The sequence below is a fragment of the Pseudopodoces humilis genome, chromosome 16 (assembly GCF_049639895.1).
Source record: "Pseudopodoces humilis isolate 2021_Gansu_Grassland_sample_001 chromosome 16, ASM4963989v1, whole genome shotgun sequence".
Classification (NCBI taxonomy): Eukaryota; Metazoa; Chordata; class Aves; order Passeriformes; family Paridae; genus Pseudopodoces; species Pseudopodoces humilis.
This window is the reverse complement of record NC_142215.1, coordinates 1,983,024-1,997,568: the sequence shown is the minus strand read 5'-3', so window position 1 is coordinate 1,997,568 and position 14,545 is coordinate 1,983,024. Positions and strand designations below refer to the sequence as shown.

Below are 14,545 nucleotides of genomic sequence, written 5' to 3'. Positions count from 1 at the left end.
AAATCAAGGACAGACTGTGCTCTGTTTGAAGACCATGCTTGTGTATAAGCTACACTAACGTTCCTGGGGATGGAATATTTAAATGCAGACTCCTTTCACTTCTCTCACATTTCAAAAGGAATCATAGCAATGTGTTTCACAGCAAAAAAGACAACACAGGAAACTTTTTATGTAATGATGGGGGCTGATTCTTATCTCAAGCCACTCATTTAAACTTCTTGTCACCTACTCCAGGTTGCAGAAGTTCAGCTGATTTAGGATCAAACCCAGTTTCTGGATGTTGAATGTCCTGAGAAACTTTCTATTAATGACACACAGTAAAATGCACTTTCCAATTCCCAGGATTTACACTGTGGCCTGGAGATACAAGATGGGAGCTGGAAACAAAAACTTTTCCCTACATTATCAGAAACTACTGAAGAGGGCTACTGTTAATAATAAGGTAAATAGGGCATAGCATTGGCAATATTTGGTGAAAATGTATTTTTAGATGCTTTTGGCAATGCTTTGAAATGGAATTCTATTTAAGCTGGACACTGTTAAAACGTGACACCCATGAATGCAGGTGTGGTGACATCAGATCCAAGATCTGTACCAGAGAGCTGCTTCAGCAGAGCTTTTGTGCACAGCACAAAACCTGAAAAGGTTCTATTTCTTTACCAGTCTCCATATAATGTGTTTCATACACATTTTTTTATTTTTAATCAGAAAAAGATTTCTTTGTTTGACTCGATTTACATATTTACAATGTAAGTTTTGTGAAGCAAGGCCATTTTCTAGTTTTGCCCATGGATTTCTGGACACCACAGCAATAAAAGTAAATCACAGCATTCAGAAGGGAAAAATCTTGATAGAAAGAAGGAAAGGTTTGGGGTTAGATAGATTGATTAAATAGCTCCTCTTGACTTACTGCATCAGAGAAAGTGAGGTTTCCAAAAGTGAATACCTATGTTAGAAATACTGAGCTTAAGACAAACTATTCAAAAACGTTTTGTGATCAAATCTGCAAGGGACTGAAGCTGCATGAAAAATCTCCCTTGGGAGCCTTAAAACCCCTCTATTAAAATGGAAAGTAAGTGCAACAGCACACAATGTGAAGGGGAATGCTGTAATCCTGACACAGAGAGGAAAAGGGAGTGTCTATAGACACAGTTCCAAGCACATCAGCTTCTAAAGGATGGCTCCATGGCTGCTTAGAAGAGCTCTGTCCCTGATTAGCTTTTTGACATCTGATTAATCCCCTTCCCTGTACTAAGTATCGAGTGTTAACAGATGCTTTTCCAGCCGACATCATCTTCTTTCCCTCAGAACAATTAAGGAACTAGAAATGAAAACTGATTTGCCAACTGACTCTATTGCAAACATAAAATTTCCATTGTGTGCCCTCTGGGCACCTTTAGTTCACTCCTGTTACCCACTGTGCCCTCCCACACTTTTGTTTCCCTTGTCCCATGAAGAATTTCCCTTCACAATCAGCAACTTCAATTGTCACAGGGCAGGGTTAGGTGGGATATTGGGAAGGAATTGTTCCCTGGGAGGGTGGTGGGGCCCTGGCACAGGGTGCCCAGAGAAGCTGTGGATGCCCCTGGATCCCTGGAATGTCCAAGGCCAGGTTGGACACTGGGGCTTAGAGCAGCCTGGAATAGTGAGAGGTGTTCCTGCCCATGGCAGGGGCAGAATAGGATGGGATTTAAGGTCCTTTTCAACTCAAAGCATTCCAGGATTCCATGAACTCACTCTGCAGATCATTAATTACTGTGGGATGTTAACACCACTCAGAAATGGTGCACAGCCACAATTCTCACCCAGGGTGATGGAAATTGGAGCACTCACCCTGTTTGATATCCAGGCTCCTGCTGCAAAGTTGTAGGTTCAAGAGGAAGAAATGACTCCTTTTCCAAAATCTCAGAGTGATTTTCTGAACAATTTGGCATCTTAATATTTTTAAATTTTGGTCTAAATGATTTATGCTTCAGACTTTTAAGTATTTGATATTTTAACATAAGTGATTGCTTTCTACAAATTTTCAAGACTTCTTCCATAACAGAGCACTGTCAGTTTGCATGAAGCTCCAGAGTAACTGCCTTTTTTTCATAGTCTCCATCAGAAATGGATTCAGTTGCAAAATATCCATGGAACAATATATCTTTATCCTACTATGAGATGTGGAATATATCTCATAGTAGGATAAAACCAATTAACCCAAAGTTAATTTGGAACAAAGGGAATGACAACTTATTTAAATTCCCACCCAGCAAACCCACTCCCAGGAGTTAACCAGTGTTTTAGAAACCAACATCAATAAACACAAGTAGATTAATAGAATCATAGAATCACAGAAGCTCAGAGCAGGAAAGGATCCACAAGGATCATTAAATTCCAGCTCCTGGCCCTGCACAGGATCACACCATGTGCCTGGAATGGTATTTCTTATGTCAGGCTCACATGGTATTCCCTGTGTGAATGCCATTGGTATTGTTCAGAGGCACTGCTAAAAAGATGGAATAATTACAGACAGGCGTTCCAAAAGTTCACATAAAAGAAATGCACATTATGCACAGGAAGATGATTGAAAGCACTGTATACTCTGGGCCAAATTCCATCTGCCAAACACTTCCAGCCACTCTCATTCCTGTGCTAGAGGAGATGGGGAGTAGCTGAGCTGGAAGTAAGTGCACCCAGGTAGCCAAATGCCTCCTCCTGCTTGCCCAGGTTGCCATATTTAGGGTATCCATGGCTGTTGCTATAAAAGGCTGTGAGAGCAGAGGGTGGCAGGAGCAAGGAACACAAAGCCTCAGCCAGCCCAGACAACTGCCAGCACCAGCTCGTCCTTCCCAACCTTCTGAACAGAGACAAAAACACTTGGAGTGGTTCACTCCAGCTTCCAAAGTGCTCCCACGCCACTACTGAAACCAAGAGGTGGAAAGACAAGTTAAAACTGGAAGGAGATTTCCTGAGGATATATTGATGAGTGTTTTATTACCTGCAGGGTGGTTGGCTGTACTGGGCTGGCTGGGACGGGGTTAACTCCTCTCAGCTTAGATCATGCTGTGGTTTAGGTTGGTGACCAAACCAACACTGACCACGCTTACATTTCAGCTACTGCTGAGCTGTGCTGGCACAGCACTGAGGCTTTCTCTGCTCCTCAGGATCATTCACATTTGTTTTATCTCAATCCACAAGTTTTCCTTCTCTGACTCTTCTTTCCTCTTCTCCCATCCCAGGGGATGTGGGAATCAGGGAGGGAGGAGGCACTGGGTTAACCCACACCCCTGCTTTGTTATCATGTGTTATCACATGTTATCATATTTTATCACATTATATTGTGTGTTATCATGTTATTCACATGTTATCACATGTTATAATCCATGATAATGTGTTAGCAATGTGTTACTATATCTTATCATGTGTTACCATGTGTTAACATGTTATCTTGTGTTATCACATGCTACCATGTATTATCATTCTATTGTAGCACTTCAGCCGTTCTTGCAGTGTCAGTGATTCAGTTTTATTTACATTTTCAGTCTGTAAGAAGCCTAGAAAGGAGGAAAGGACCACTGACACCTGGCATAATGGTCCCCCACATCTGACTGGTGGCTTCCCAGCCATCCAGAGTTCGTGTGGGAACTGCTCAGGGAAGGTCACAGCCAGAGGAATACAGAAAGGAAACACAAATAGATGCTATCTCAGATTTTGTATGTACATCAGGAGCCCTTTTTTAAAGGCCATCTCAATCTAGGTAACTTCTTTTCCTCTCTCTACCTTTCCTTCCTTTTCTCCTAGGCTTTAAAACTTCTCCAGAGCACAAGAGAAATCTATTAATGGGAGAAGGTTGTAAAGGAGTTATCAAGAAAACAACTTGTGGGTTGGAACAAGATGACCTTTAAGGTCCTTTCCAACCCAAACCATCTTATTATTACAATTTCAATTTTAAACCTGTTCCATTTCACACATTTATCTTCTTTCTGACCCTATTGATTTCCATGACTTAACCTGGCTCACCACATGCCTGGACTACTCATGAACTACAAACTGTTTTGGAGAGGAAAATCATCTGGAATTTTGTGTCTTCACAATTCTATAAACAGCAAATGCTCTGTATGTCCATACCCCCATTCATCCCTGGAATGCACAGGGCCTGTTTTTATTCTGTGCAAGTGAATGGATGCCAGCAGCACGGGGAGGGTTGGGTCACAAAGCCATCATGGAATAGCCCTGGTGCCCTCCAGGCCATGCAGGATCAGTGCACACTGCCATGAACCACTCTGGGGTGCATCCCAGCAGGAGCAGGATTTGGAAGGGCACCCAGACACATCCTGGTGGATCTGTGCTGATTTAGAGCAGCTGGGGACCAGCCTGACTTTGCTAAAAGAGGGCAAATTAATGGACTAAACTTTGCACGGCTCTTTCTTTGAACTGAACAATGAATCACATCTATGGTTCCTGTGCTTTTTTTCCTGATCCTGCTGAAGCTCCCAGCCATCCAGGCCATTAGCATGAGCACCATGAGGAGCTCTGGATCCAGTGCCTCCTTCTGTGTCTGCAATCCCAGTGTGCTTTTATACTGATCCAACAGAGACTGCCTAAAGCAGCCAGAAAAGCTTTTTCTGCTACACTAGCAACAGTCTAAATCTTTTTCCAACCATAATGTCTGCATAATCTTTCCTCTGATATTTATTAAGCCCCTTGAGACATTATATAGCTTCAGCATTCCCTCTTTTTTAACTTTATGCTATTTTCATTCCTTTATATGAGCATTTTGTTTCTCCTCCTTCTCCTGCACTGCTTCCAGAAGTCCTTCCCTTATTTCATTACTGCTCCCCACCAGCATCTTTTCAAATCCCTCAGCATCCAGAGGCTGAGTGCAAACAGAAAATGATGGATGAGAGATGAGAACTGACCTTTTCACTTTCCCATCCAGGGGGTCTCTCCTGTGTCTTTAGGCTGAACAGCCACCCACTGGTTCCATCTGAGTCACCAGCTGAACTGACCTGCTTGTAGGGCTGGTGTCCCTTTGCCCTCACACTCTTGTGGCACAAGAGGTTCTGAATGAACAAGGAAAGGTCCATTTCCTCTCAGGTTCCCTTCAGATGGGAACAAAGGATTCAAATAATTTTCCCTATGTTCTTCACTGGGAAAAGATGTATGGAGTCATCTCCAATGCATATAAAGGGAGAAATTTCAAAGTGACTCCTACTGTCATTTCAATTCTATAATTAATAACTATATGCAGAAAGGCCTTCCACACCATTTTCTTGCTGTCACACATCCCAAATCAGACAGAGAAAAAGAATGTCCCCTGATAGGAAGTATCTATGTCCTGCTATAGCATTTCCCCTAATTTAGGTTGCATTATTGATGTACAGAACTCTGTACTTGAATAATGTAACAGTAAGGCTCTCACAGAAAGCACCAGCACTGGCTTTAATGTGTGTCTATAAAGATAAGAAAAGTGCATTTTAAAAGTCCAGCAGCTTTCAAACAATATATTTTCAAGTTACAGGAATGCTCACCACAAGGAATTTAAAATTGAGGTGACAAGCAGGGGACAACACTTCTTCTAAAATGCTAACGAGCTACTGCCTAATAAAGAGAAAAAAAATCAACAAATCTGACATATGAACAAACATTATGAATATTCAGGAAGTTTAAGCAGCTGATTCAACGTTTTCTAGGAGTGTAGAACTTTTGCACTGATCACACAAGCCATTCTTTTTCTTCTCATCATGAGCACACTCGACTGTGGTGTCGGTGTGCTGCTGGAACATATGCGTGGAATTGCAGGGATTGTAATTCATCCAGATGGCAGGAAGCTCTGGAATTGTTACTCCTATGCTACAGATGTTTAACAATCCAACCATATGGCTCCAATAAGGCAGCCTTGTCAAAGAATACAAAAACTGCACTAGACACAGAGCCCTGTAAATGGGAATGCAGTCCTGAGGTGGGAATGTTCATATGGCTGCACTATAAATGCACACATCACACTAGGAAGCTGGCGTGGCTATTGCAATTACAGAATTTATGAAACATTATTTAAACTCCTGAAAACAAACACGCCTTGTATTTGCATAATTTCCCCAAGTCAGCTATTAAAGGAACATTTCTCATTTGTTTTTGAAATTCAGTAAAGGCATCAAACAAAGGTGAGTTGAAAAGCTGGGTAAATAAATACATGTAAATACAATAATGCCCCCAACCTCTGGCCTGAGGGAAATACCACTGTAGGTAAAAACCGAAATTCAACCAGTGAGACCAACAATTTCTCTAGAAAAAGATTTGTCAAAGTCAGGGAGCCCTGCTGATGCTTGTGACAATTGTAATGTGGAAAGCTGAATGTTGAGAAACAATCTGAGATCAATAATATCTTGGCCAAGAAAGGAAAGCACCATGAAATGGTCAATCTATAACTCTACTGAATTTTGGCAGGTTTGAAAGACAGATAAATGGCAGCAAATCAGATTGTTAAATCATTAATCCTGTCATTATTACATCCTGTCACATTGCATAGATTTAGACATTAGAAAAAGAGAGTAAGGTAGGAGAGTGAAGAAAACACTTAAAAGCTCAACTCAATCTGTGAAGAAAAGGTGAATTCCCAACTTTTTGTTTTGTGGTTGGTGCTTTTCTGCCCAAAAGCCAGCTGGCAGTAGCTGCTGCTCAGAGTCCCATCTGCTGCCCTCTGATGTCAGGTCTCTGACCCTTTGTTCCCCACAAGTGTCTCCTCTGTACAAATCTGTCGTGCAAGAATAAGATTAAAATGGACAGACCGAACAAAGCGTTGGTCGCTCAGACAAAAATGCATCCATTTAGCACACAGGGCATCTTTCCACCTGACATATTCTTAAAGGGAACTATTCAATTACCATCTTCTCACAGGCTAAAGAGCACAAAAGAACCATGTAATATTCTTTTTCCCTTTTTTTTTTTTCAGCAGCAAAGTATTCAAAGCTGCTTTATCTACCACAGATACTAATCTAGGCAATATAATTTTAAAACATCCTTACAAAAACCTTGAAGGGCAGTTGAACCCTGTGGTTGTTTAAAAAAAGATTTTCTGCAGTTTATGCATTTGCTCTGCCAAAAGCTTACCTTAGCATACAAAGTACAGTAAATCATAGCTGCTCTGATTTACTGCCCAGACTGTGCTGTTTGTTTTCAGGGACAGCTCAGGGAAAAGCTCTGTCAAGTGTAAGAACATTCAGAGAAGGGGAATCGTTTTGCAAAGCTCCCACAATGGTAACAACATTTCTAAGATATCAGTGAAGGGGAAAAAAATGCAGATGCGCATTTGCAGCATTTTTCAGGAGAGATTTTTTGAATACCACTGCAACCCCAAAATATTTCAAGCCCTTTGGAGGCACAAAGACAACTTCATACCCAAAAACCATTTAGCCTAAGTGGTAATGAGCTGATCAGTTCTATAATTTACTCAGCAACCAGTTAAATTATTGGACCTTGTGCCTGAATTCCAGATTTTATGGGGCAGCAGCACATGTAGATGCCAAAAAGGCAAAGAAGACACCAGAGAAGTGGCAGAGCAAGAAGCTCTGGATCAACATGGTTATTTAGAACTGAGGGTAGATTTTAATACTTAATCTTTTTAGTAAACCCCAACAGGACAAAGATAAAGACATATATCTGACATCCTTTTAAAAGTTAGTAAATGAGAAGGGAAAAGATCAAAACAGTAGCTGAAAGCCTTCACTTCTGCTTTAAAATCCAAGAAACAGTCATTAATAGAGATTTAAACTCAGCCCTCTCTAGTCTAAACATGTCACTGTTAATTACAAAGCTATTTAACTTTTGCAAGAAATAAAGACTGCTATTAATGAAAGAAGAACCAATTAGCCTTTAATCTACACACTGTTTTTTAATCAAACTTTCTTTTGATCATCAGACTCACTGCAGGATGTATCCCTCCTCCCCATGTTGTAGTGGCTTCCATGATTGCTAATGGAATGGATTTTAAAGGGCTGGCTGAGCGGGGAGAACCCTCTCTGCAGGGCTGGAGCTTCCCTCCCTGCCAGGGACAGCTCAGGAAAGTGGAATTTTGTGTCCTGACCACTCTTGGAGCAGCTGCCTTTAGAGGATTAGCACTGAATGTATCTAGAGGAATGTGGGACAGGAGTACTGGACAACCTCATTAGGAAAAATTTTAAAAAAAACAAAAGAAAAACAGTTTAAAGAGAAGTAAGAAATGGGATGGAAAAAGGCAAAAGCAGAGAAGTGCCTCCAGGAATGAAAATGGAATTCACTGCTGACTGCAAAGAATGATGAATGAGAGAATTTGCTTGTTGGCACAGGAACATATTGTGGAAAAAACAAAACAAAACAAAACAAAACAAATGGGATCAGGGCTTGATGTGTTACAAACAAAAGGGGTGACACGAAAAGGATCCCATTAGCAAAATATTGTGCCTCCAAACTGTTGCTTGAGGGCTCAGAGAATTGCAAGGAGGCTTTTTGTTTGGTTTTGGGTTTTTCTTTGCTGTGTGGCTACTTGTAGTAGCAAAATAATAAGTCCAAGCATCTGGAATCCATCATGATGGAGAACTTCTTCCCTGACATCATTTCCCTCTCGGCTGCTGCTGCTCCGATCTCCGGGAAGGACGGAGAGCAGATGTCCCTGAGCACACACCAGGCTGATAATGAAATACAAGAACCTGACTCCTGCACATGTAAACAGCAGAGAGAGTGTAACTATTATCTGCTCTGTGTCAAACACAGGGCTCTTGGTCTGACCAGATACCTGCTGCCTGCTCTGCATTAGCAAAATTTCAGTCTATGCTGTTTCTCCACCACAGAAAGATAAAATTTGCCTGGCGGCAGCAGAACACTACTACCAACAAAAAAACAACTTCAAAACAAATGTTAATATCCTCAAAGAATCAGAAAGTCTGGAGAGATTTATTGTTGTGACAGTATGGCAATTAAAAAAAACCAATTTAAAAATAAAAAAATCAATAGATTGCAGGGAGAAAAGTGATAATAAATATGCTCTGTGTCAGACAGGATTCTGAGTCGTGAAGTTCAAGACTGTAATAAAAGTATGTGGAACAACTGCTTGACACCTGAGGTATTTGAAGGTAGGTACATACTTACCATAGGAAGGATTCCAGCAAAGAAAATAGGTTGCAATTAATGTTTTTCAGAACTTGACTAACAGCATTTTGCACTTCAAAAGATCAAATTATTACACTTTCTATAAAATAATTCTAATACCTTATCTGATAGGGCTGGTGATTTTTCACAGTCCAAACCCCCTTAATGTAACTTTGGCATAAAGGTCACTGAAAATGAGATCAGGGTCCATTCATGGTTTTCAGCTGCTCGTGTATTACAATATGAGTCCAACACAGGAACTCAGATAAAAATATCAACAGAGCTAAAAAGAAATAGCTGTAAACCACAGTGCCAAGATACTCGAATTTAGCTGGATAATTTTATCATTTTCACATTTATTCCATGGCATTATAAACCTGTTAATAAAATTTGGATTCTGATGCTGATCAAAACCTCTTTGTGTTTTTCTTGTGTCATAATCTCACAGCACAAGACCTAGACAAGAGAAACCATCTCCACTCTCCTTTTGCACACATGCAGAACACTCAGAAAGCTGCAATACTGAAAACATGTGACACTAATGTACAAGGTATTTTTAATTAACAAAGCTCTTAGGCATTGCTGAAAGATCCATTTTGGTTTTTGTCCCCTCCCATATTGACCTAAAACACTCCAGAGCTCTGTATTTATTTATACAGTGTAGTTGGGAGGAAGTTCTTCTGACATTTGAGAAGATTTAAAAAGTTAAATTGTTGACAGGAACCATTGTGAAAGAAAATGAGATTTCAACTCATTTAACTCTTGAAGTAAGGACTTTCAAAGGTAAAAGAGGCAGAAACTTTACACTGCTGCTTAAATTACGTGGTAGTTTATTCCTGAGTGTTCTCAGTTCCCCTAATTCCTCAAAATTGGTGAATACTTGCATTAATTACTCCCCGAAGTAAGCTCTGATTCAAGAAGGCACTAAGGAACTTCATTAACTCCTTCCCCAATGACTTCAGCCAAATTTCCCTTACTTACTTGAGATGCGTGTACCCAAAACACCCCAAAATATTCTGTACCCGCAATTCTGCCAGCGATCAGCGCCAGCTGAAAGCTCAGAAAATCAACCCTAGTGCCTTTAATTTATCTACAGCTGCCCCAAAACCCACTTTTAATTGTGCCACGTGTACATACGTATGCAGTAGTCCCCGCTCTCGTAGTAGCCGGGGCAGCACTGGGAGCGTCGCCGGTACATCGTGCGCAGCCCCCTGCGATAGGCGGTCTTGTAGCTGATCCTGCACCACAAAACACAAAACCATTGGACACTATTGAAAATCAATGCCTCCTGCTGCCATGATATTTGTGTTAAATTATAGTAAGGATAGCATTCAATAATTATTTTTAAATGCATGAAAGGTTTTTGATAATAAAAGCCGCAATAAGGTAGGAATCGATACTTGTTTTGAAGCTTGAAATATGACTTGTGTTATAAACACTGTGCTCGTGACAGTCACTGGAGCTTCTTCCTGGGGGCAGCTGCTGTCTTAAAACATTTTCCCAGTCCTGCTGCAAGGGCAAGGAGCTTCTTCAAGAATAAATGATTTATTTTTGCACATCAGCAAGGTCAGCTCTCATCAATGGAAGGAACAGAGTCTTCTGCAGAGACCACTGTCTCAGCTGCTGCACAAAAACCTTCCCACAGTGGCAACTGCTCTCAATGCACAACTTGAGAAGCTCGCCCCAGGTGATTTGCTCCTGCCTGCTAACCCTTCCAAGGCACTCATTCTTTGCAAAGTGCCATTATAGTCCCAGTTCAGTATTTAAAGCCTGTTTTCCCCACTACAATACTGTAGTCCACAGAAGTTAAAAGGTGTTTAGCATTCTGAAGCATTCCTACATTTATCCATAGCAAAGATATCGCATTAGAAAAGTAATATTTAACTACATATTTAACCGCAAACACTTCAAAACAGCTTTGCTAGTTCATGGAAATTATCTCAATTGAACAAAATCTATTGTTCCTCGTGTTATTTAAAGTGATCGAATTTACTCTGCTGCATTCCAATCTATACAATATTCCAGAAAGCTCTGCAGCCCTGTTCACTTCCAAACATTGTAACTCAGGAGTTAAAAAGCCAAGTGCCACAGTCCTGCTGGGATGGTGGGGACAGCCAGCTTGCAACTGAATGAGTGAGAGCTGAGATGCAAATTGGCTTCTAAAATCCCCTTGAAAGATTGAGAATATTAGTGGATATTTATTAGGATACTTTGGAAGCAGAATGAATATAAGAGCAATATCCTGCAGCCTGGGAAAAATTAACTCCTTGGTAGCAGTTTTCATTCAGTCCCAGAAATGGGCTAATCTTCATTTTACCTGATTTTCAGTGCAGATTTGGGTGCAATTCTAATTCTAACACAGGTCCATTTCTAATTATCACTAACCCTCAAATGCCTGATAATTCACAATTTAAGAGGCACATGGACTTCCTATGGACTTTTACAAACCTGGACATGCACCAATGTCTTGGAAAACAGAGTTTGCTTATGTATGGTCAGGGAATAAACACTTCCAATCCCATGGCAGGGCCAGTGGAAGGATACTTTCTCCTGGATGGCCCCATGAGGGACTGACTGTCACTGATCTCACTCAAACTTCAGGCAAAAATCTCTGTATTTCTATTCAATACCCTGGAATTCCTGTCCTAAAACACATCTTTGTGTACACATCCCTATTGGAGATTACAAACATTTGGATAAACAAGAAGTGTGTGAGGAGATGAAAAGGCAGAAGGAAGCTCAGGTTTCTGAGGATTAGTTCTTACCTGTGCCTGGTGCACTTGAACCAGTTGAGGATGTCTGTGCATCGTGTGTAATAGATCTGGTCAAAGGGATGAGCGTAAGATTCCTGCACGGTCACGGCGTAGCTGTGAGTGGACAGGGAAGGAGGTGAGAGCCTGTTTAGGGCCACATGAAAAGCTGCAGTTCCCTGGATCTGCCGCTCATGGAACCCCAGTATGAAACATATTTATATCAAGAGTCTTAGAAACTTTGGGTATTAGCAAAGAGCAGAAAAGGGCTTCCTTCAGCTACACCTCTTCCTGGAAAGGTTGGAAATGCTTGGCTTCATGGCTGATATAGGCATAGGATATTGTGGTGAGCAATAAACCATTCTCTTTTAGGAAAAAAACAAATATTATTAAAATTCATGAAAATTTAGAAGGTGAAAAAGTGAATGTATATGGACAAAATTTAGGCAATTTGATGAGAAATCACAGAGCTCCAATAATAGCAAGAACTGAGCAATCTTCCCAAAACACCACTTAGCCATGCAACAGGTTCTGTGTTCATTATTGATTCACATGATACAGGAACCCAAATCTCATGTTGGGGTCAGTCATGGCAGAGCAGTGCCCCATAGCAGCTGTGTGCACTGCTCAAGGGACTCCTCTCTCAGGGGCTGATCTGGACACAAGTTCCACTTCGTCACATCTACAATATCTCCAGAGAACAATACACAAATCACCCCAGGCAGGTCAAGACCCAGGAGCTAGATCTCTGGGTCACTCATTATATCGATTGTCTTAATTCTGCAGCTGATTTCCCTCTCATCAGCAGGACTGCAGATGTGATTAAGCCCTGGGAGATTGCACCCACAAGGTAATACCAAGATATTTGCTTGGAGGGGCTGACTGGCTTGAAATCGAAGATTGGGCTGTTCCTGCCCTGCTTGTCATGTCCCTTCTAGACAAGGCAAGGTTCCCCTGGATGTTGCTTTGCCCTCTGTCACTGTTTGCTGGGTTTGACAATAATGTTTTTATTTCTGCTAATGCCAAAATATAAAATATTTACATTGCTCATTATTAATGTAAGACAGTAACACTTGCAAATCTCAATGATTATTTTACGATCCCGTTTATTATCCAGCAATAGCCCTAACAATCTTTTCCCTTTGATTTATTAACATCTAACTAACAAAGTCATCTTGGTCAGTACAACCAATCAATTTTGGTATTTAATTTTTGTTTCTCCTTGATTGGGTCTCTAGGTTGCTGACTTTCTTCAGACAAAATCAATATTTTATTCCTGTGCTCTGAATGCACTTCCAGCACACAGACTGCAAAATCCTCTTCCTGTACGGTCTTTGCTTTGCAGTTGCATTATCTACAAAGAGTTAATTCTCTAATTAAGGCCTCAAAACATAGCCATTAAATATGATTCTATTTTTACCTTTGTTAAGGGGAGTATTTTGCTGAAGTGTACAGAAATTCAGATTTGTGTGGAATTGAACCTGTGAGTTCTGAATTCTGTGAGAGCAGAACTGGAAATTTATCAGGTTAGACTGAGAAGTGCAGGACCTTTAGCCTCTGCAAACAGCCCCTGTGTGAGTGTGAGCCCCATCAAAGGCTGTGGGTTTCTCTGTGCTCACAGGAACTGGCCTGCTCAGATCTACTTTTAGGACCAGGACACTGGAACAATAGAAAGAACAAGAAATTCCAGGGCCTTTCATGTTCAGTTCACTTTCGTTCACTCTTTGATGTCGACACGAATTTGGCAGGAAGAGCCCCAAAGTTCAGGCCAGACAAAACCAGCCTGGATGTTACAGCAGGAAGGGCTTCAAACTTTCTTGCTGGACAACAAGCAGAAAAATGCAGGCCAGAACAAGGCCAGGATTTCTGTGGGTCTCTCCATGATAAATGCAAACACTTCAGTGCACTCCTGTTGCTCAGAATCTGGAGGAGCTTCCCAAAGGGCACAGGGGGATCTGGCCAATAGCTGTAGCCTTAGAACCAATCCCTTGGGATGAACCAAACCCTCCAAGGCACTCAGAAGTACCATTTCTTAAAGTAAATCTGTGCTCTTTTCTGAGATGTGGTGGTATTTAGCAAATTATGGCTCTCAGCTTGCCTTGTAAATGTAAAAAAATCTGAGATGGATGGTAAAAAAATAAAAACTGGCAGGTTACACATTACCTTTCCCAGTGACTACAAACATTTGGATCATCTGGATTTAGGGACAGAGTAGTTTTGAGCAGAAAAGTCAGAATAAGCCCTCTCAGAATCCACTGGAACAGCACATGCACCACCATTGTTGTACCTAGATAAAGAGAAGAAAGTAGAGCCATTAAAGACAATTTTGAAGAAAATATCCTTCCAGGCCTTTTAACCTTTTGTGCAAATCCAAATACTGGGGAGCTATTCAGAAACTAAAATACTTGAAAAAGCAATCAACTAAGCAGTAAAATGCTTTAAAAGTTCAAATCCATTCTAAAATGAATTTATACATTTAAATCTAATAAAAGCAATGAATTTGATGATTAAGCCACCCAAGATATTGATAGACCCAATGATTCTTCCAAAGAACATTTCTGATACTGATTATGTTTATGATAGGCTGTCTGTACTGACAAATAAATCACTGAGGTATTAAAGCAATCTATTCTTCCATCAACCTACAGGCGAGTGGGAGAATACCCAAGTGCCCCCTTTGATTTATT

The 14,545-nt window shown here is 40.9% G+C and overlaps 1 protein-coding gene across 5 annotated transcripts in view; it reads right to left on the bottom strand.

The window, feature by feature from the left end:
* MEGF11 (multiple EGF like domains 11) overlaps positions 1–14,141 on the bottom strand; it is a 192,908-nt gene extending 178,767 nt beyond the window's left edge. For all 5 annotated transcript variants that reach the window (XM_014251212.2, XM_088063256.1, XM_088063257.1 and 2 more), the window contains exons 1-3: positions 14,022–14,141; positions 11,874–11,975; positions 10,246–10,346 (exon numbers count right to left, since the gene is read on the bottom strand). In XM_014251212.2, the coding sequence (XP_014106687.2) occupies positions 10,246–10,346; positions 11,874–11,975; positions 14,022–14,137 (319 nt within the window). In that variant the 5' untranslated portion in view covers positions 14,138–14,141. The remainder of the gene's footprint in view (positions 1–10,245; positions 10,347–11,873; positions 11,976–14,021) is intronic.
* Between the last annotated feature and the right edge of the window lie 404 nt (positions 14,142–14,545).